Source organism: Rhinatrema bivittatum, chromosome 11 (assembly GCF_901001135.1).
Source record: "Rhinatrema bivittatum chromosome 11, aRhiBiv1.1, whole genome shotgun sequence".
In the NCBI taxonomy this organism is placed as follows: domain Eukaryota; kingdom Metazoa; phylum Chordata; class Amphibia; order Gymnophiona; family Rhinatrematidae; genus Rhinatrema; species Rhinatrema bivittatum.
Genome location: NC_042625.1, coordinates 25,716,130 through 25,739,255, shown reverse-complemented (window position 1 = coordinate 25,739,255; position 23,126 = coordinate 25,716,130). Strand labels below are relative to the sequence as shown.

Below are 23,126 nucleotides of genomic sequence, written 5' to 3'. Positions count from 1 at the left end.
CAGTTCTCCTGGACAAAGCATTTCTATCTGTAATATTTGCCTCTCTGAAACCATGAAGGTCTTGTATATCCCTTTCCAGTTTATCAACAGAGGTTCGAAGCCCCTACAAAGCTTCCTCATGAGATTTAACCTTTGGGTCCAAAGTTATAGTGAGCAAATCGGTTTTGGAATTGTAGCTCTATATGGCTTGCCCGAGCCCTGCTGTAAGTTCCCACAGTGTGTCAAGAGTCAAAACTGCTGGATTTATGGGAGAGAGAAAACTCACCCAACGATGGAAGAACTTCAACGAGAGGGAAAGACATCGGAAGGACTCCTCCAATTGACAAATCAGTTGCCCCAGAAGAATCTACGGCTGTAAGATCACTAATGCTAGGCACTTCTCCATTCCTCCCGAGAAATATAGACAAGGATGCAGCTTTCTACCTTATTCTTCTGTGGGCTCTTTCTGGTATCGAACTTCTGACATCATCGGTCAGTGACGCTAGCAATGCACCTGGCGCAGTCTCTCTCCTAGCCAATGGTGGTTGAGAATCATGGTGCTATGTGAAACCTCTGCCCCTGGCGACGGCAATGCTCCCCCATCGCCTCTCGCAACGTGGTTGACCCTCTCTGATATCGCAGCTCCTGGAGCAAAGAAGGTAGTTATCAGCATCTGCTCAGCAAAATGAGTAGGGATTGAGGGAAAGACCCTCACTTTGCCCATTCACTTGGGAGGCATTATAAGAAAGGAAAACAAAGCAATTTGAAAGAACAGTGCTGAGCATGGCTCCACTCAGGATGCCATCTTGCTCCCTTTGAGGTTATCGTTTTTTTCTTTTAACAGGAATAGATCGGGTATTGCTGTTGCCAAACATACACGCTCTAATTGGCTAGCAGACTGCATCTTAGGGGTCATGTCAAGGCCCCCTCTGTTTGAGCCATGGCAGCGTCTGTGGCCCACGTGTGAGAAGTCTCCTTGGAGGAGATCTGCAAGGCTGTGACATGGAGTTCTCTTAACAGATTCACATTTCACTATTGCTTGGATAGGGATGGCCGACGTGATAGTAGGTTTGGCCAAGCTGCTGTTCAAAACTTGTTGGAGGTATAGAACCCAACTCTGTTCCTGCCTACGCCCTGTTGCTTGTTTGGGTTCTGGCTTTCTTCCTCCTCTTGTTACCAACAACACCATTGTTGTGCCCATTGGCACCTGTTTGGGTGTGTGTTGCTCCCCTTTTTTGTTGAGGGACAGCCTTTAGCTAGGTATTCACCCATTTTTCAGGATTACCATCCTGTTTGTCCTTGGAGAAAGCAGAGTTGCTTACCCATATCAGGTGTTCTCTGAGGACAGCAGGATGTTAGCCCTTACGAAACCTGCCTGCTATCCCACTGAGTTGGGTTTCCACTATGGTGGTTTATTATCCTTTTTCATTTTATTCTTGACTTCTATAATCATAAAACTGAAGAGGACTCCACCTGGACGCATGGTATAATGCATGCTGGGCATGCTCAGTGAGGCCAAGTCAAAGTTCTATAAACTTTGACATAAGTTTTCTGTGCCAGGCTGCATTCGATGATGTCATCCATGTGTGAGGACTAGCAATCTACTATTCTCGAAGAACACCTATTACAGGTAAGCAACTCTGCTGTCTTCAGGATTGAGTCTGTTCTCCTCCTTCCCTCAACTTCCACTGCAGTACACATGAGCCATGCCAGCCCAAACATGACATTCGAACATTAGTCACTCTCATGCTGCACCTGGGTGATAGGGCAGTGTTTCCCAGCCCTCTCCTGGAGGCACGCCTAACCGGTTAGGTTTTCAGAATATCCATAATGAATATGCATGAGAGAGATTTGCATACATTAGAGACCCAGAGTATGCATATTCATCGTGCCAATCCTGAAAACCAGACTGGCTAGGTGTGCCTCCAAGAGAGGGTTGGGAAATCCAGATTCTTTCTAGGTTATATCTTTTTGCTGAGCTAGCATAGTAATAATCCAAAGATGTTAGGCGTTTGTAAGTTAGAGATCATGTGGGTCCCTTTGAAAGCTGCCAAAACTTACAGAGAATCCAATTTTCTTCCTGTGCACCACCCAGTTGATAATCAAACTCTGTCATCATATGCTGTTGATGAATCATTTAAATTGAAGCCGTATAGCAGAATTCATCAGTGTTCAGATTGTATGTTCATTTGAATCTTGAAATTTTAATTAAAAAAAAAAAATCAGACATATTTACTAAGGTGGTGAACCTAGAGCCTTAACCCATTTTTCAACTATAAAACAGGGTCTTTTTGTAAATTAAAATCCCCTGTCTCCCCCACTATCCCTCCCCCCCCCAACATTTTTATTTGTACAATTGATGTTGGGTTGTTCATTTCTGGTTTGATTTAGCGGAGCTGGTGACCAAACTTTATGAGGTGGCTGTGAAAAAGGTTCCCAGCAGTGAAGAGTACCATTCCCATCTCTTCATGGCCTATGCCAGAGTTGGCGAATACAAGAAAATGCAACAGGTACAGAATGTTGATGTGCTCTTTGCCAATGTGCTTTAGTTCATGACTTGTTCCTATATGTAAAAGGGAAGTGTCCTGCTTCTGGAAAAAGTTAGTAAAATTGCAGCTGAGTATGTCTTTGGGTGCATGCTTTGCAAATGTTTATAAATCTACAATGAAAAAATAAGTGGCCACCTTTTTGGCAGGCCGGAAAACATGATTATTTGTACTTCCCAACATGCCAGTGAAAACTCTACAGCCTATGAAATGATCTGTAGCATTGCTGCTTTGGAGATGAGCCACAGTTTCCACTACTTTATGCTGTTTGCACACCCTGCCTTTGCCTAGTGAATCGATTTTTCCCTGTACATTTGCTAATATAAACTGTCCCCACTTGTTTGTCTAAATTTGAACTCTCGCGGTATCTTGGTGCAACTAATGGTTGCATGGCTTTTGACTTTTTTCTGCAGTGGTGGGATTGTTTTCCCTCTTTCTTTAGGATGCTTGGATTTGATTATTCTACTATTACTTTTTGAAATTAAAATAAGATCTCAAAAACACCTGAGAGGGTACAGAACTTCAAGATTTTGAGTGTTACATCTTTTGTTCAAACATTTTTAGACTCTCCCTGAAAGCTACCAAAGATGGTGGCCCAGGGTTCCCTTTGCCGCTAAGAGAAAGCGTCAAGTTTTGAATTGCAGTGGGAGAGAGAGGAACAGTTAGAGATGGTAGTACAGCAAACCAAATGAATGCACAGCAGCACTGTCGCTGCCCTTTCTTTGACACGGTCTGTCTGCTGTTTTCTGTTTCATGTGCTGCACGATGCCAGGCCATTTGTAGTGTTTTTGAAATCAGTTTCCTGATTAAATGTAGTAAACCAAAAAAAAGGCATTTTGAAATGCAACAAAATAAGAAACCAAATACCCTTGAAAACATCAAAGCAAAAAAAAAATAATTTTTTTTTTGTCTTCTAAATTTGTGATCAGACTCTAAACAAGAAAAATCCTCTCATGGGAGATATTGTTGAATTCAGCTGAATTTCCCAATTGTAATCATAGGTACCATGGTACTAGTCGGCAGGGAGGAAGGCCAGCTTTCAGTGAAGTATCCTTAGGGCGGTATCTGTTCCGTCAGCAAGGCGCCATTCAAGCCCTGTCATCAAGCCCAGGGGTTTCATGCTGTGTTAAGCAGAATAGCAGTAATTTAAGAATTCAGACGTGCACATCTTGGGTTGAAAAGCAATTTGCATACAGTGTACAACTGAGTCGCTTCTGGTAGAGGAGTGTTCCTTTATTGGTAGCACTCACATTGCACTGGTTTGAAAATAGACTTTTACCATTCACTTCATCGGTGGCTCCATACAAAGTGAGTTTTTCAAGTTAGGTAGTAGTGGCTTCAGTTTTACAGATTTGTCTTACGTTGGTCAATGTTCAAATTCCCCCTGAAGAAGTCAATAGGTGAAATGAGCATCCTTGTTGGGGGTTCTTCAAGTTTGAATTTTTGCATTGCTTCTGTGATTTCAATATGGATGATTTTTGTGTAGAAGTTTGACACAACCTCAAAGATATTGTCAGTTGAGCCGCTAAACTGTATACACACATGTTATTATGGTGTTATAGTATGAGTGTGGTGTGTGTGTATATTCTATGGTAAGATGTATGTATATTCATAGTTGAAACATTTTGTAAAATACCAAAACATTTTTTTGAGTACATATATTCAATTTGAAGTGTGCAATTTTTGTAATAAAGATTAAAATGTATTCTCTATACTTGTTCTCATAAGTATTTCTGTAGCGCTGATTTTATTTTGCGCACACACACACTTCCTTGCCATCCAGCCATACCAGTTCAGAAAAGTTGGTTATGTCGCTCTGCCACCAAGCAGAGACAGAGAAATACAAGTTTTCCTTGACCGCTCACAGTACATGAGCTTGTGCAACAGTACACTCGAAGGAAGGGGATGAGACTGGAGATTCCAACATGGACGGTAGTGATAATGAATACCAGCCTATTTGCCTGGGGGCAGTGGCGTACTGAGGGTCTCTGGCACCCAGGGCCCAATGCATTTGTGTGCCTCTCCAGTGCCTCTTCTCCCCCCCCCCCCCCCCCCCAATCCTTCTTGTACTAATGCTTAAGGTCACAGAAAATCGGTGGCATCTCTAGACAGAAGAAATTGGAGGAGAGCCAAAATGACATTTCCTCATCACATCCATCTCCATTGTTTGGCCCCCTGCTTTAAAATTGGCTATAAAAAAAAGTCTTAATAAGAAAGTCTAAAGGGTCTTCTGTATAATTTTAAAAAGCTGGCTAGTTTCACACTTCTAGTAAAACTACTATTAATATTTGAAAACCTCATTCATCTACTGTAATTTTATATATGGCTATGAGAGTAAAGTCTGGAATGTATACAGGATCCACACCTCCAGTTCTGTAACTCATCTTTCTGTCTTTTCCTCGCTCTGCCTGTCTAATGTAAACGAAAGACAACCTTTCTTTTATACCTAATTAAAAAAGTTCATTAGCAATCAATCCCCTGCTCTGACTCTGGTCCGGGATTACACCCCAAGTTCTGATTCCAAGAACTGCCATAGATTCATTCAACTCAAAATTTTCCTTCTGCGGAAATATCCTTTTAATCTTAGCAATTGTAGCCAGGTCCACTTGGTGTAATTGCAGTTCAGGGGATAATGCCACTGGCACCACCACCCATGTAGTGGAGCCTGAGAGTAATTTAACATTTGCATAAGTGAGAAGGACTTCTGTAGGCTACAAAGGAAAGCATTTGCATTGGCCCCTCTCTGTCTTGTCCAACAAAGCTACTGCCAAGTAATCCACGTCACCATTTGCCTTTACGGCTCTCCCCTTTGCAATTTAATTCACCTTTGTTAGTCAGAGCAAGAACAATTTCTTAAGCTTCTGGCTTACAATTATACATGGGGATTGGAGAAGACGGGGAGCTGCTGCGCCCCCTCTTAGCCCAGTGCCCAGGGGCATTGGGGCCCCCCCCCCTCGGTATGCCATTGGCTGGGGGGCTTATTTTTGCAGCCAGGTAGGTTTATAGTCAAAACAGGAAGCGAGTTGGTCCATCAACAGTTTGGAAACCAGAGCCATTCACCTAGCTCTTCTGATTTGGGGGGGGGGGGGAGGTGGTTAGTCTTATCCAACAGAGCGGCATATGTGAACAAACAAGGGACACCAAAATTGTCTTGGTTACCCAAGAGACAGCTGTCTTGATGGAATGGGTAAAAAGATACTTGATGTCTGCTGTGAGCAAGTTTCTGTTTAAAACCTTAATAAAAAACTTAAATTTAAAAAAAAAAAAAAAGATACTTGACAGCACTGTGCATAGCTCATGTAGCTGAAAATGACAATGTTCAAGCAGGCTTCCTCAGCTGGCATTTGTTTGGACCCAGGAGAATAGAGGTTGAATGAGATGGCCTTCCAGTTAGCTCTGCAAGTGGATCTCATGGCAGAATTACAAATTGGGAAGGTTTTTCAGACACAGAAAATAAGATGGCTCTTTGGGAACTGAATCATAGTAACATAATATAGTAACATAGTATTGATGGCAGAAAAAGACCAAATGGTTCATCTAGTCATATATTAACAGAGCAACATTTTTACAGGGTGAGCAGACTTCTTGAAAATTCAGACAATTGCTTGACGTGCTTTGCTTTTGAACTTGGCCATAGAAGCAGTCCAGTGCATTTTCTCTTATGTCTGCGTGTCGGTACCCCAGACCACAAAAGTCAGGGCATCTATGTGTTTCCTCCATGATCCCTCACTGGAAGAGTGTGTGGTAAATTAAATAATTTTGAAATAAATAAGAACAGAAGTTCATCCATTCTTGTTCTTATGGAAGCAAAAAACTGGGCAAGGAGGTCATGGTATGTTGATCTGACGTGGCTCAGAGTGTAGTTACCTCTATGGCTGTCGACGGGCAAGGGCCCGTTATGACAGGATTCAGTCTTCATTGACGACCCAACTCAGTTCTCACTTATGGTTAGGTTATTGAAAGGGCTTGCTTTATGCAAGAACATTTTAATGACCCTGGTGATTGACCATATTGAAGGCTAGGAAATGCCCTTCTTTATAATCAGTAGGCAGCCTGGCATCAGCAACAGGTGTCTTCCTCTTTCTGGGCATCTATTCCATACCTTTTCCTACAAAATGGCTTTGAAAAAGGCTGTCTCTCAGTTCCCTGAAGGTTCAGGTGGCAGCCTTGTTATGTTATAGGGTAAGAATTCAAGGTTCTTCAGGCAGCATTATATGGATGAGGTTTGTTACTTGAAGAGTATAAACATCTCAGACCTTCTGGGTTTTTTTGTTCAGAGTTTTCCTCCTCGTGGGATCTCAACTGAAAGTTCTAGCAGGTGTTCCCTTTGAGCCTATCAGGCAGCTCTCAAGGATTTGACCTTGAAGGCTATCTCTCAGATACATCTCAGAATTACAGGCTCTGTTTTTCACGGATCTGTACTTGTTGACTTTAGAGGGAAAAGTAGTGATCTGTCTTGTGTCATCATCCTTATCTAAGGGGAATGTAAGCGTTCGCCTTTAATCAGTCAATTCTGTACTAACGTTTAGATTGAAGGAATGTAAGGATGAGAATAAGTCTACATAAATTGGATGTATATAGAACCATTTTGAGATACCTTAAAGTAACCCTGTCAGGAGATGGACAAACTGTCCTGGTCAGTGGGCTTCAAAAGAGTGAGGTGGATTATGTCCTCTGTAGACAAATTAAAGAAGCTATTGGTGCAGCATATATTGGGGTTATCAGTTTCAGAATGGCTAAAAGCACATTCAGTGAGAACACAAGCAGCCTCCTGTGCCAAAATCTAGGGCAGTCTATCCAGAAGATATTTGCAAGGCAGCAACTTGATTGTTCTTGCTTTTCTTTGCTAAGCATTACCACCTAGACATATGGGCTAGGAATGACGTTGCCTTCAGGGCAGGGGTCTTGAGAGCTCCTGGACCACCTCCTACTCAGTATGAGGGAAGCTTGGGTACATCTCACTCATCTGGACTAGGATGACAACGAAGGAGAAATTTAATCTTACCTGTTGCTAATTTCCTTTCCTTTCCTTGAAGCCTGCCATACCAATCTAGAACCCTCCCAGGTTTGTCTAGGCTGGCAGAATTATAGTAGCTTATTTGCTGGGAGACGGGAGCAGGGCCTGTTAGCCCTTTCCCTTCCTCAAGCCTTGCCTTGTCGTCCCTTCCCAAAAAGGATAAGGATAAGAGAGAAGGCCTTAGAGTAGCTCCTTTTTCTAAAAAAATAATAAGTGATTACTCATTTGCTGTTCTGATGATTGTTCAGTTGAGTAGCTTTTATTTATTTATTTATTTTTGGCTTTTATATACCGATCTTCTTGCATTGGATACAAATCAAACCGGTTTACAGTGAAACAAACAGAATACTTGCCCTGGAGCAATTACATAGAACAAAAAACATTCAAAAACAGAAAACTTTGAGTAACATGGTATAAGAGTTAAATAATATCATAAACAAAACCATAACAAAGCAAAAAAGATGAACATAGGCTTAAGACTGCACAAAACCATTTTATGAATTTTATGAAGGTGTACTGACCAGGTTTACTGCTGCACAAGCTCAGGCACTGCAAGTGGTATCCCAAAAAACTTGGGATTTCTCTGTCTTCGCTTACTGGCAGAGAGGCATAACCCACTCGTTTGGATTGATTGGAAAGACTGAAGGGGAAAAAAATGATCAGGTAAGATTCAATTTCTCCTTATGTATTTCCCCGTCATCTGACTCCACATGGCTCTCTTTTGTACATGTAATGCCTCAGGGGGCCCATCATATTTCAAAAATGCTTTGGTATTGTTCTTACATGAAACGCTTGTATTTGCCTCACCTGTCTCATGCCCCACAGCATCTCCAGCATCTCTGCCTTTTTGTGTGTGCTGATAGGGAGATGCCACGGGCTGTGAGACAAGTGCAAAAATACCAGCGTTTCATGTAAGAACAGTACCAAAAAATGTCTTGTAGTATGATGGCTCTCTGAGGCAATACGTGTACGAAACACAGAGCCGTGCTGGGTCAGATGACGGGGAAATACATATTTCTCTTTTTCGTGTACAAATTTATAAGTAATAAAAAAAAAAAAAAAAAAAAGGGGGCTTATGACCTTGGGGGACCTATGATTAGAATTGGGAAATTCACTGGTGATTCCCATCGGAGCAGGTAACCTGTTTAGATTCTCATCACAGATTTAGAAGGCTCAAGAAAGAATTTTTTTTTTTTTTTTTGTGGTGTTCTCCAAGGTATTTTGTTTATTTTGAATGTCTTCCACTCCTAGGTGGTTGTGGTAGTGTTATGGTTAATACAGCAAAACATTGTAATTTTTGGAGTATTGTGCATGGCTGTATGTTGATAATACTGGGTTTTGATTGAGGTTTAATCCTGTCTTCATGAAACATATCCAAAAGAGTATCCCTTATCCTTGGGCCATCCTGAGCTGGGCCTGCTGTATTCTTATTCTCTGGTAGGGAATTCCAACTATTGCTCAAGAGCTACCAGCCAGACATAGAATTTATATTCTGCCTTTTGGCATTTCAAAGTGGATTACATTCACGTGCTGTATGTATTTCCCTTTCCCCAAAAGTTTACAGTCTAAGGGCCTGATTTAAGACTTTTCTCCCATTATGAGTCTTATGGGAAAAATGCTTAGTAAATGAGGCCCTAAGGTTGAACCAGAGGCAGTGGAGAGGAACGTGACTTGCCCGGCATAAGGAGCAGCTTCGGGAACCATAGTCTGTATCACTTGATTGAGAATTGTCATGGCAAAGGCTGAACTAATTGGGAGGTGGAAAAAGAATAAAAATGAGGAAACACCCCAGGTAATTGTGAATAAAGGCTCCTGTATTCTAGAGCCGAGGTTTGATTGAGCTGGAGGCTTAAAACAGTAAGAGTAAGTGTTTATAAGCACAAAATAAAAATGTTTTAGCTAATACAATGTGTTACTTCATACAAACTAAAAAAAACAAAACAAAAAACTATGTATGAGAGTAGCATCCATGTACTGGTGAAGGAAGGTCTATCTGCTTATTGATGGGCACAGCCTGTGATATGGGGTTCAGTGCCTCATGCATTCTTAATGGCAAGCCCTGTTCAACTATGGTTAGCTATCAGCTTTATCAAAACTGTATGATGCGTATGTTTGTGGTGTTGGTGGTGTTGAAATTCAATAAAGTATAAACATTAAATATGAAAAAATTCATACAGCTTTGTTGCTTTTTATTTTATTGTGTTTTTATTGTGTTTATTGTTTTGTTGTTTGGTTGTGCAATTGTGTTCTGTTTATTTTACTGTTTTAATGACTGTGCTATTTTATTTGTAGTACTTTATGGATGTTTTATATATTTTGGTGTTTATGGTTTTATTATGAATGTTTTAGTTGTGTGCCACATAGCTTTTGTGGTTAAGCGGGTTAAACATCAAAGGTTCCTATTTCAGCTGCCAGCCACTTAGCAAAGTTAGCTGGATAAACTTATCTAGCTAACTTTGGAATATTCAGTAACACTGCTGAATTAGCTTTTCTGGCTAACTTTAGGACTGTTGAGCTGCGGTCCTAAAGTTTATCTGGCTATGCCAACTGTTTAACTGGATGACTTAGCTGGATAACTGGCCCTGCCAGATAAAAAGTTAACTGGCTAATAGGTGGTTGCTATCTGTGCACTGGTAATAATGAACTTGCATTATGATTAATGCAGGGATACCAGGATGGGTTTAGAAAATCTTTGTAAGACCCTTAAGCATCACCTTCAGCTGAGAAGCTCTATCTGATTAGTTTAAACAAATTATGCTCTTCTTTGGTTTGCAAGATGACATGCTAGCAGCATTGGATTTCTCTGCCTGCCAAGCAAGTTCCTGTGTCTGTTCAGGTCTTATTCTATTCTGTAACTGAGAGATGCAGATCAGATTTCAGTCAGCAGCACAAGCCCTTATTAATAGAGGTGTATGAATTAGGAGTTATTTTAGATTTTAATTTTAGATCCCAAATCAGTTTAAAAAATAATGCCTTTTACCTTAGTGAGGCAGAATTATATTTGAAACATTTATTTTCAAAAAGTGATTTTCGATTTGTGGTACAGGCACTGGTTTTATCAACTTTAGACTATGTGTAATACCATTTTGACATAGCATACATTAGACTTTAGAAAACAAGACCATCATTCCTACCCCCTCCCTCGGAATACCTTGTTACCCCAAAAAGCCAACGCTTCTCAGTTCTTACCAGTTTTTTTCTCTCCCCCTGTTCTATGTAAGACAACTTTGTCACTGTTTTATGGTTGCAATGTAAACCGGAGTGATAATTAACTCTGTTATTTGAACTTCGGTATAGAAAAGTTATAAATAAATAAAAAAAATAATTACTTTAAGCCTTCTGGCTTTACATTGGCTTCTCTTTGGACTGAGGGCAAAGTTTAAATTATTAATGTTAATTTTTAAAACTTTACAGGAAGATGAGCCATTTTTAAATTCTTGGGACCATCTTGCCTTATGTGCCTGCTTGGGTCTGAAAATAAGACCCAGTTAATCATTCCATCTGTTAAAGACGATCATTTGCAGACCCCATGCTCCCATGCATTCTTGTTCGTGGGACCAAGGCCTTGGCATAGAAGTAATCTCCGCACGCCTGCTGCTGGTGCGCACTTTCCCAGGACAGCGGATAATGGCGCTGTCCTGGACCACCCAGACCACGCCCCTGGCCTGCTCCTTTTGCAGGGCCCGGCACTTCTGTGAGTAACGGGGGTTACACTCGTGGCAAAATGCGCAAGGCACGTGCAAGGCCCATCCACGTGCCTAACCCCCGGAATTTATATGCATGGCTCTTTTAAAATCGAGCCGACTGTGTTTAAAGGGCCGGTGCATCCCAGTAGGTGAACTAGGCGGTCACCTAGGGTGCCAGTTATTAGGGAGCAGCAAAGAAGAGCGGGCTGCGAGCAGAGCCCATCCTATTCAAGGCCGAGAGAAGTGCCACTGTTTGTGTGTGTGTGTGTGAGTGAGAAGGATTCTGTGTGTATGAGAGAGCAATGGTGTTAGAGAGGGAAGGAGCCTGTATGTGAATGAGACAAGGAACCTAAGTGTGTGTGTCTGAGTGAATGAGGTTGGGGCCGAAACCGGAGCCTGGACCTGGGGAGGGTGGGCGGGTGCAAGGCAGAAGGTTCACCTAGGGCGCCTACTACCCTAGCACCGGTGCTGTGTGTTTAACTCAAATCTAGTGAACAAAATAACCATGGCAGGCGACGACTGCACTGAATCACCAGTTGAACTAACCTTTAACGATTTGCTGTGAGTGTGACTCATTCGGATCCAATTGAGGGCCATTGAGAATTAAATTCTCAGAGCACTAGCTTCTAAGCAGCGATATGTAGCAAATCATATTCTAGAAATCCACTGGGATAATATTTATCTGTAGTACATATTTTTGGTAGGAGCCAAAACTATGGCAGAATTCAGGCATGCTTGGAAGAGACACACACAAATATTAATAAGAACATTAAGTTGCCATACTGGGTCAGACCAAGGGTCCATCAAGCCCAGCATCCTGTTTCCAACAGTGGCCAATCCAGGCTACAAGGACCTGCTACTGATGCCAGTAATAGCAGTGGCTATTCCCTAAGTCAACTTGATTTTTAAACCCGGTTACACTAACTGCACTCACCACATCCTCTGGCAACAAATTCCAGAGCTTAATTGTGCATTGAGTGAAAGAATTTTCTCCAATTAGTTTTAAATGTGCTATTTGCTAACTTCATGGAGTGCCCCCTGATTTATTTATTATCCAAAAGAGTAAATAACCGAATCACATTTACCCATTAAAGACCTCCATCATATCCCCCCCTCAGCCGTCTCTTCTCCCAGCTGATCAGCCCTAACCTCTTTAGTCTTTCCTCATAGGGGAGCTGTTCCATCCTCTCTATCATTTTGGTCGCCCTTCTTTGTACCTTCTCCATCGCAATTATATCTGTTTTGAGATGCAGTGATCAGAATTGTACACAGTATTCAAGGTGCGGTCTCACCATGGAGCGATACAGAGGCATTATGACATTTTTCCATTTTTTTTTCACCATTCCCTTCCTAATAATTCATAACATTGTTTGCTTTTTTGACTGCCGCAGCACACTGAGCCGACAATTTCAATGTATTATCCACTGTGATGCTGTTCCTAATATGGAACCTAACATCGTGTAACTACAGCATGGATTATTTTTCCCTATATTCATCACCTTGCACTTGTCCACATTAAATTTCATCTGCAATTTAGATGCCCAATCTTCCAGTCTCTGAAGGTCCTCCTGCAATTTATCACAATCCGCTTGTGATTTAACTACTCTGATTAATTTTGTATCATCTGCAAATTTGATTCTCACTCATCATATCCCTTTCCAGATCATTTATAAATATATTGAAAGCACCGGTCCAAGTACAGATCCCTGAGGCACTCCACCGTTTACCCTTTTCCACTGAGAAAATTGACCATTTAGTCCTACTCTCTGTTTCCTGTCTTTTAACCAGTTTGTAATCCACGAAAGGACATCACCTCCTATCCCATGACTTTTTAGTTTTCTTAGAAGCCTATCATGAGGGACTTTGTCAAGTGCCTTCTGAAAATCTAAATACACTACATCTACCGGTTCACCTTTACCCACTTGTTTATTAACCCCTTCAAAATAAAAATGAAGCAGATTTGTGAGGCAAGACTTCCCTTAGGTAAATCCATGTTGACTGTGTTCCATTAAACCATATCTATCTATATGCTCTATGAATTTGATCTTTAGAATAGTTTCCACTATTTTTTTCCTCAAAAGTGAGGGACTAACAAAACAGCAAGGAAGGCTGCTTAATAAAGCCGTGAGAGCAGACGTACACAATAAGCAACCAGATGTCCAACTGGTAAAAATTTATTGTGTGAAACCAATTGTATGCAAATGAGCCCGACTCCAGCCGAGTTTCGCCCTCTTTCAGTAGGGCTGCATCAGGGGTATTTGCATATGTAAGATCTCTATCTTCATCAACAAATTGTGTGTGTAAACAATAAACGATACGCGATCCAGCGCGGTCAAAATAGCATAAAACTGGCAAAGATATAGCAATGTTGCACTCCGGATCCTGATATATGCGATCCAGCGCAGACAAATTAGCATAAAACTGGCACATTAATAGACAAAGATATATCAAAGTGGTGCTCTGAATCCTGATATATCTGAAAACAATTGTCAACACATTGAACGTAGAGGTTCGATATTGACCCTCAAACCAGTTTTTCTCCAGAGGTGACAATCTGGATTTGTTCGATGTCAACCCTGGTTTCAGATCCATATCTTCGGCTTTGTCTGGCAAGGTTTATTCCGACCTGTCCTCAGTTTCGCGCCGGAAGCATAATTCCCCCGCAACTCTAGGAGCCCCTCCTGAAAAGGCGCAAGAGGGCCCATCCTGTTGATTTGGGGGCCCATGCCCGTAGCCCTAATTTGGACATCTGCTGGCTACACTTCCTTCAGCCCTCAGCAAACGAATTCATCCATCCGCTCCGGGCAGGGGTCAACTGGCATCACAAATGATGTCGCAGATCTCTCATATCCTATCTCTTTTCTTCAACTTGCTGGAGGAACAGAGAGCTGTCCCATGCAGCCCCGCCCCTGGTGTCATCTCCTCACAGATCACCCTCACCTCTGCCACGGGACCACAGTCCATCTCAAGAGTCAAAAAGCCCATGCCTGAGAGAATCACTGCCACCGGAAATGGAGCCGGAGGCACCTCCTCCCTGGGTTCATCAATGGGGGATACCCTCTGAGCAACTGGAGCCCACTTTCCCACCAGAGAATCTCTGCTATTCAAAATTTTGTTGAAAACGTTGGAGTGCATCTGAACATTGAGACGAAAAAGATTCCAGATCCCCATGCGGAAGTGATGGGCATCCTCAAGATATTTGAAGTTCTGGCCAAGCCGACCACCTTGCCCCCTCCCATGTGGTGCTAGACTCAGTCATGGCAAAGACATGGGAATCTTCCTTCTCGGGTCAAGCAACATCCAGAAAGATGGTACATCTCCCATGCATGTCTGTGGTGGTTGAGTCTGCCATGAAGCGGTCGAAGAAATCTCATCTCTATTCAAATACCTTTCCTGGCCAAGACTGCAAAAACCTTGACGACTTTGGTAAGCAGGCATTTCTGGCAGGTATGCTGAAGCTAAAATACAGCAGCACCATCTTTATATCACACAATACCTGAAGTCCCTAAAGCCTCACCTCGCCTCAACTTCAGTTGACGCTGCTGTGCCCCAGTCATATTATGATATGGAAGAGGGTCTACATCACCTGCTGCACACAGTGTATGAGGCCTTTGATATGTCTGCCCGGACCTCAGCGGGAACAATAGCAGCTCGGAGGATAGCGTGGCTGCGGGCCAGCGCCATTTGAGAGGATGTGCATGAGAATTTAGCTGACCCACCATGCAAAGGAGTAATCTGTTCAGCAACAAACTGCGAGAAACAGTATCCCTCTTGAAGGCGCAGAAGATGGCGGTCTTGTTGCTAGCAGCTCCAGGGGACCAACCCTCATTGAGCAGGAGGTTCTACCTCAGCTTCCACAGAAGTTATTACCAGTGACATTCTTTTCGCTAGTACCAACCTTACCGCCTGCCCTCTGCACCACCCTCCAGACCACCGCCACAGCAAATGCGGGGTAGGCCTCACAACCAACGCCCGCAGCATCCTCAACTGTCTACGGCCCTGAAAACCCAGCAGGGTTTTTAGGGGAGACAGGGCCATCATTACTGCCGCCTGTGGGAGGCAGGATCTCGTGCATTTACAACGCTGGACGGAGATCACATCAGGCAGTTGGGTTCTCAGCATTGTGAAGGATGGCTACTGCCTCAACTTCGGGACTTCCTATTGTTTCCGCACTTTGTCCAGCAGCACCCATCTGACGCCAACAGGAAACTGCTGCAGGAGGAAGTGCAGCACCTTCTCCATCATCGTGTCATCCAGCGGCTGCCCCGGCATCAACAGTGCAGGGGGTTCTACTCCCAATACTTCCTCATTCCCAAGAAATTGGGAGGTCTGCTCCTGATTTAGACTTGAGGGAGCTCCAGTTCCTGCAGAGGGAAACTTTTTCAAGATGACTTCTCTCAAATCAATTCTGCCTTTCCTTCAAGCCAACAATTGGATGTGCTCTCTGGACTTAAAGGATGCATACGCTCACATCTGGCCCCACCAAGTAATCCTGACTACCAAGAGCTGGGGGGCCATCTTGAGCAAGTGCAGACCCAAGGACTTTGGTCCACGTGGGAGCACTGTCAGCAGATAAACCTTTTGGAGCTACAAGCAATAAGATATCTGCTTCTCACCTTCGTGAACTTCCTAAAGGGGAACACAGAAATGGTTCACACGGACAACCAAGTGGCCATATTCTATGTCAACAAAGAAGGCAGGTCCGGTTCCTGGATTCTGTGCAGGGAGGCAGTCCACCTCCTAGAGTGGGCAGGAAAGAACGCCATCTGTCTCCAAGCAACGTATCTCCCGGGCGTAGCAAACACCATGGCCGACCGCTTGAGCAGGATTTTTCATCCCCATAAGTGGGTTCTCTGCCGTGGCCAACTATCTGTTTGCAACTTGGGGCCGGCTTCACATGGACATCTTCGCCACGCTCAGCAACAGGAAGGTTCACCAATTCTGTTTGGTCTACCCCTGCAGGGGCAAATTTGCGCAGGACACATTCCTTGTGCCATGGACGGAAGGTCTCTTGTATGCTTACCCACTGATCCCTTTGATCTCCAAGACAGTTCAGAAGTGCATTGCAGACGTGGCAGGCCTCATTCTGATAGTGCCCACCTGGCCCAGACTGCCATGGTACACCTATCTGGTATGACTTTCCATCACCCCGCCCATTCCCCTGGGTGGCAGCATGAACCTTCTGACTCAGAACCAGGGCTCCCTGCTTCATCCCATGCATTCCTCGCTCCATCTCATCGTTTGTCGTTGGGGGTGCAGGATGTGTTGGTGTCGTCTAGGAAGACAACCACAAGGAGAAATTACCAAGGGTGCGGGGACAAGAATGTGGACCCTTTCGCCTGTTTCCCAGAGTACTGCTTGAATACCTTTTGTCTCTGTACCAAGCAGGCCTGGCGACAGCATCGGTGCAAGTCCACATGAGTGCCATAGCAGCTTACCATCAGTTGCATAATGGCTGCCAGTGTCCATCCATCCCCTGATCTCTCGATTTCATGAAAGGGATACTACAGCTAAGACCACCGGTGACCAAATCACCTGTCCCGTGGGATCTCAACCTGGTGTTGGAGCAGCTCATGCTCCCTCCCTTGGAGCCACTGCATGCTTGTCACATGAAATATCTCACGTGGAAAGTGCTCTTTCTAGTGGCCGTTACCTCGGCAAGGAGAGTCAGCGAGCTGCAGGCCCTGGTGCATTATCCCCCGTTTCTGCAGTTTTACCACAGCAAGGTCATGTTATGAACTCGCCCTTCTTTCTTGCTGAAGGGGATCTCAGCTTTTCATCTCAATCAGACCATCACATTACAAATGTTCTTCCCCAAGCCGCGTGCTAATGCAAGGGAGGGACTGCACCACTCCCTGGTCTGCAAATGGGCTTTGGCTTACTACAAACACCAGATACAATCTGAAGGCAGAGCATCTCGTCTTTTTGTGTCTTTTAATCCTATTGCCCCGGGACTTCCGGTGACCAAGAGGATACTGTCTGCCTGGATTTCACAATGCATCCAGTTCTGTTACACCAAATGATCCGCAACCCTTGCTATCTTACCCAAGGCTCATCAAGTGAGGGCGATGGTGGCGTCGGTCGCTCATCTTCAACCAGTTCCCTTTTTGGATATCTGCAAAGCTGCCACTTGGGCCTCTCTACACACTTTTACGTCCCACTATTGCTTTAACCAGCAAGCCTCTAGTGACGCGATGTTGGGCTCGGCGGTCCTGTAGACTGTTGCAAGGAAGGAAGGCTGTCCACATTAACAGCAGTGAGCGCTTAAAGGACATTCGGTGGTAAGAAGATTATACCATATCTCGTCAATGCATCTTTGGACTGTGCACATGACCTCAGCTGGGGCTCCCAGACAGCACAGCTAATTCAGCCTGCTTATCTGCGGGGGAAAAAAGCAAGTTTGCTTCCCGTAAATGGTGTTTTCCTTAATGGCCTTATCTTTCCCTAAGAGCCCCTTTAACCCCTTGGTCATCTAACGGTCCAGCTGACTCCCTCACAGGTTTCTTGCTTCGAATATATTTTTTAAAGTTTTTATTATGAGTTTTTGCCTTTATGGCCAACTTCATTTCAAATTCTCTCTTAGCCCGCCTTATCAATATTTTACACTTAACTTGACAATGCTTATGCTTTTTCCTGTTTTCTTCAGATGGATCCTTCTTCCAATTTTTGAAGGATGTTTTTGTGGCTAAAATAGCCTTTTACCTCACCTTTTAACCATGCTGGTAATCGTTTTGCTTTCCTTCCACCTTTCTTAATGTGTGGAATGCATCTGGACTGAGCTTCTAAGATTATATTTTTAAACAGGGTCCATAACTGTTGTATACTTTTAACCTTTGCAGCTGCACCTTTCAGTTTTTTTCTATTTTCCTCATTTTATCAAAGTTTCCTTTCTGAAAATTTAGTGTTAGAGCTGTAGATTTACATATTGTCCCCCTTCCAGTCATTAGTTCAAATATGATCACTATTGCCAAGTGGCCCCACCACACTTGCCTCTCTCACCAAATCCTGCATTTTACTAAGAATTAAACCTAAAATAGCTCCCTTCCTCGTTGATTCCTGAATCAATTGCACCTTGAAGCAGTTGTTTGTTCCATCCAGGAACTTTATGAATCAACATGTCCTGATATTACATTTACCCAGTCAATACTGGGGTAATTGAGCTTTCCCATTATTATTGCACTGCCAAATTGGTTAGCTTCCCTGATTTCTCTTAGCATTTCATCATCTGTCTGATCATTTTGGCCAGGTGGACGGTAGAATACTCCTATCACTATACTCTTCCTAACACACATGGGATTTCTACCCATATAGATTCTACTAAGCATTTAGTCTCTTATATGATCTTTATCCTGTTGGATTCTATACCCTCTCGGACATAAAGTGCCACACCCCTACCAAGTTGATCTTCCCTATCGTGATATAATTTGTACCCTGATATAGCACTGTCCCATTGGTTATCCTCCTTCCACCAGGTCTCAGACATAACTGGCATCTCAATCTTATTAACTGCTATACACTCTTAACTCTCCCAGCTTACGTCTTAGACTTATGGCATTGGCATACAGACATTTCAAAGTGCGTTTTTTGTTTTTATTAACAACGTGTTGTAATGCCTTTGTATAATGTCATAATGTGTCTGTATCGCTCCATGGTGAAACCACACCTTGAATACTGTGTACAATTCTGGTCGCCGCATCTCAAAAAAGATATAGTTGTGATGGAGAAGGTGCAGAGAAGGTTGACCAAAATGATAAAGGGGATGGAACAGGTCCCTTATGAGGAAAGACTAAAGAGGTTAGGGCTGTTACGCTTGGAGAAGAGACGGCTAAGGGGGGATATGATAGAGGTGTTTAAAATCATGAGAGGTCTAGAACGGGTAAATGTGAATCGGTTATTTACTCTTTCGGATAATAGAAGGACTAGGAGGCACTCCATGAAGTTAGCATGTAACACATTTAAAACTAATCAGAGAAAGTTCTTTTTCACTCAACGCACAATTAAACTCTGGAATTTGTTGCCAGAGGATGTGGTTAGGGCAGTTAGTGTAGCTGGGTTTAAAAAAGGTTTGGATAAGTTCTTGGAGGAGAAGTCCATTACCTGCTATTAATCAAGTAGACTTTGAAAATTGCCACTGCTATTACTAGCATCAGAAGTGTGGAATATACTTAGTTTTTGGGTACTTGCCAGGTTCTTATGGCCTGGATTGGCTACTCTTGGAAACAGGATGCTGGGCTTGATGGACCCTTGGTCTGACCCAGTATGGCATTTTCTTATGTTCTGCATTTCAGTTGATAGGGATAATTTGGAATTCTTTAGCTCAGATGATTATTTATAGGCACATGGACTAGTTTTGCTTTTTATTGGAACCTCTCTGTTGGGGTGCCCTAACTCTCCTGTTTCATTAGTATCTTTCAAAGATACATTCCTCCGAACCATGCACTACTGAGTGACTGCTTTCCCTCTTGTTCTAATTTAAAAGCTGCTCTATTTCCTTTTTGAAAGTTAGTGCCAGCAGTCTGGTTCCATTCTGATTAAGGTGGAGCCTGTCCTTTCGGAAAAAGTCTCCTCCTTCCCCAAAAGGTTCCCCAGTTGCTAACAAAACTGAATCCCTCTTCCTTGCACCATCTTCTCATTCACGCATTGAGACTCCGGAGCTCTGCCTGCCTCTGGTGACCTGCGCGTGGAACAGGGAGCATTTCAGAGAATGCCACCCTGGAGGTTCCCGATTACAGCTTTCTACCTAAAATCCTAAATTTGGTTTCCAGAATCTCCCTCTTATATTTTCGTATGTCGTTGGTGCCCACATGTACCACAACAGCCGGCTCCTCCCCAGCACTATCTAAATTCCTGTCTAGGTGATGTGAGGTCTGCCACCTTTGCACCAGGTAGGCATGTTACCATGTGATCCTCACGCCCACCAGCCAACTAGCTGTCTACATTTCTAATAATAGAATCACCGACTATGATGGCCCACCTAACCCTTTCCTCCTGGGTAGTAGCCCTGGGAGAGGACTATGAGTCACTAGGAGAGGAGGTCCTTCCTACAGGATCACTTACTGCTATGCCAGGGTGATGCTCTCCAACCGGGAGACCTTTCTGATCCAAGGCAGCACTGGGGCTGCCAGACTGGATTTGGGGCTTGGCTACTATGTCCCTGAAGGTCTCATCACTGTACCTTTCTGTCTGCCTCAGCTTCTCCAGGCCTGCCCCTCTAGCCTCCAGAAATTGGGCTCGTTCTCTGAGAGCCAGGAGCTCTTTGCACCAGGTGCACACATGCAGTCTGTCACCAGCGGGTAAAAAAAAATCATCCATGTGGCACTTAATGCAAAAGAAAAAAGGAGGGAAAAGACCACAAATTGAGTATAACCTGTGACGGCCCAATAGGCAGGCACAAATGGGTGGACCAAGTTGTCCTTATTCAAGGACACTCCCTCTGTCCACATGTTCGTCAGCTCAGAGTACTGCAGCAGTCAAAAAAGCAAACAGAATTTTAGGAATTATTAGGAAGGGAATGGTTAATAAAACGGAAAATGTCATAATGCCTCTATATAGCTCCATGGTGAGAGCGCACCTTGAATACTGTGAACATTTCTGGTTGCTGCATCTCAAAAAAGATATAGTTGCGATGGAGAAGGTACAAAGAAGGGCAACCAAAATGATAAAGGGGATGGAACAGCTCCCCTATGAGGAAAGGCTGAAGAGGTTAGGGCTGTTCAGCTTGGAGAAGAGACGGCTGAGGGGGGATATGATAGAGGTCTTTACGATCATGAGAGGTCTAGAACGGGTAGATGTGAATCGGTTATTTACTCTTTCGGATAATAGAAGGACTAGGGGGCATTCCATGAAGTTAGCAAGTAGCACATTTAAGACTAATTGGAGAAAATTATTTTTCACTCAACGCACAATAAAGCTCTGGAATTTGTTGCTAGAGGATGTGGTTAGTGCAGTTAGTGTAGCTGGGTTAAAAAACGGTTTGGATAAGTTCTTGGAGGAGATGTCCATTAACTGCTATTAATCAAGTTTACTTAGGGAATAGCCACTGCTATTAATTGCATCAGTAGCATGGGATCTTCTTAGTGTTTGAGTAATTGCCAGGTTCTTGTGCCCTGGTTTGGCCTCTGTTGGAAACAGGATGCTGGGCTTGATGGACCCTTGGTCTGACCCAGCATGGCAATTTCTTATGTTCTTAGTCGTCACTTCTCAATGTTCCTCTGAGCTGGAACTTCTGAAATTCTATTCCCCAACAAGCCCTTGTATGGTTCTCTGACATACGGAGTTTTTATGATTGAACAGGAGAGAGTAGAGCAATGAGGGGAAGGAAGTGGAGATGCACAGACAGAGACTTGTCATGCTTTACTTCCAAGTCAGTTTCCCTGGCCATGTTGAAATATGATTCCTGGCTACTTCCTATGTATTTGCATCCTTGAGGACCAGCCCTCCTGCAATACTGAAAGGTGATACTCGGTGTATATTGTGTATTATACTGATGGTCCTATAGCAGTGGCATTCACCTCCTGTGCTTGAGAGACACAAATGGATCATGTTTTCAGGATATCCCTCATGAATATGCGTTGACCTTGCCTCAGTTGTATGCATATTCATGAGGGATATCGTGAAAACCCAGCCCATTGGCAGCCCTTGAGAACTGGATGTCTTCTGAAGCTCCTGCAAAGTAGCAGGTCCCAGGGCAGCTAGACCCCAAATATGTAGTAGAGTAAAAAACAGGTTCTGTTGCAGAGATAAGGAATGTCAAAAAAGGAGAGAGAGGACAGAATTTTCTCCTGTGTGTACAGATAAGTGTTCAAGTAGGAACAGTAGGTAAAGTTTCTGTCCCTTTGCAGTGTGAATTGTAAAACAGAATGATACTTTTAACAAAATCTTCATACCTTGAAATATCTTTGGTCACTGTAACTTTAAGATTGATAGGAATGCCATTTTTGTAGTTTGTCTTTAATTGTGATCTTTTGGATCTGATCTATGAGAGGTCCCAGTGTGTTAACATGCGCTCAGCTGTACTTACATTCTTGTGCATGCAGCTTTACTGCTGACGAAACAAGGAGTTTCGTGGACAAAAAAATGTGCATGCAAATGTAATTAATTCTATGCACACAAATTTGTGCTCCTCCATATGAATCAAGGCATTCACTATTACTCCCCAATGCAAAGAGGTGCATAGGCTTAACTTATGTTTCCTTAATGCTGAAAATTTAACACCCATTCAGAGGTAAATTAAAATTTCTGGGGCTAGTGTTAATCTATGGTCAGAGTTCATAGTGTGGGAGGCCTGTATTCACATTTTTGCACAAAAAACATGGTTTGTGTACATTGGTATATGCAAAATGCACAGATTATGTGGATATTTTTCCTGACTTTTAGGAACCCAGCATTTTGGCACCTGAACCATGTTTTCTGTGCACATAAATCATATCTTTGTGTGTGCATTTTCAGGTTAGTGTACGTTTTGTTAACTCCCGATGCATTAACACACCATTAATATACTGGATTAGGAATTAATGTGCATGAGTAAAGAAAATGTGCACTTTATTTACACACATCTTATTACATCTCGACTGGTCCAGCATAATAAGGAAAGTGAAATTTAACCTTACTTGTTAATTTCCTTTGCTTGAGTCCTGGCAGACCAGTCCAGAACCCACCTGGAAGATAGTGATTGACCTTTTTAGGTGCTGGAGGAGACTGAAAGGAAGGTTTTCAGTATCATGTTTTGGTATGCCCTTCCTTGTTTATATTTGGGCTGCTGCCTAATGAAGGATTCTTGGTTTTCAGAGGAAGGGAAAGTAGCTTGCTCCTGGTGGGGGTCTGTTTTTAAGGGATTGTTCTCATTTAAAATATAAATCATTAAAAAATAAAATCTATATATAAAAAGGGATTTAGTAT

General features: G+C 43.1%; 1 protein-coding gene across 2 annotated transcripts in view; it reads left to right on the top strand.

Moving 5' to 3' along the window:
• Positions 1 to 23,126, top strand: part of NAA25 (N(alpha)-acetyltransferase 25, NatB auxiliary subunit) — a 188,087-nt gene that overhangs the window by 28,844 nt on the left and 136,117 nt on the right. For both annotated transcript variants that reach the window (XM_029619559.1, XM_029619560.1), the window contains exon 4: positions 2,371 to 2,489. In XM_029619559.1, coding sequence (XP_029475419.1) covers positions 2,371 to 2,489 — 119 coding nt within the window. The remainder of the gene's footprint in view (positions 1 to 2,370; positions 2,490 to 23,126) is intronic.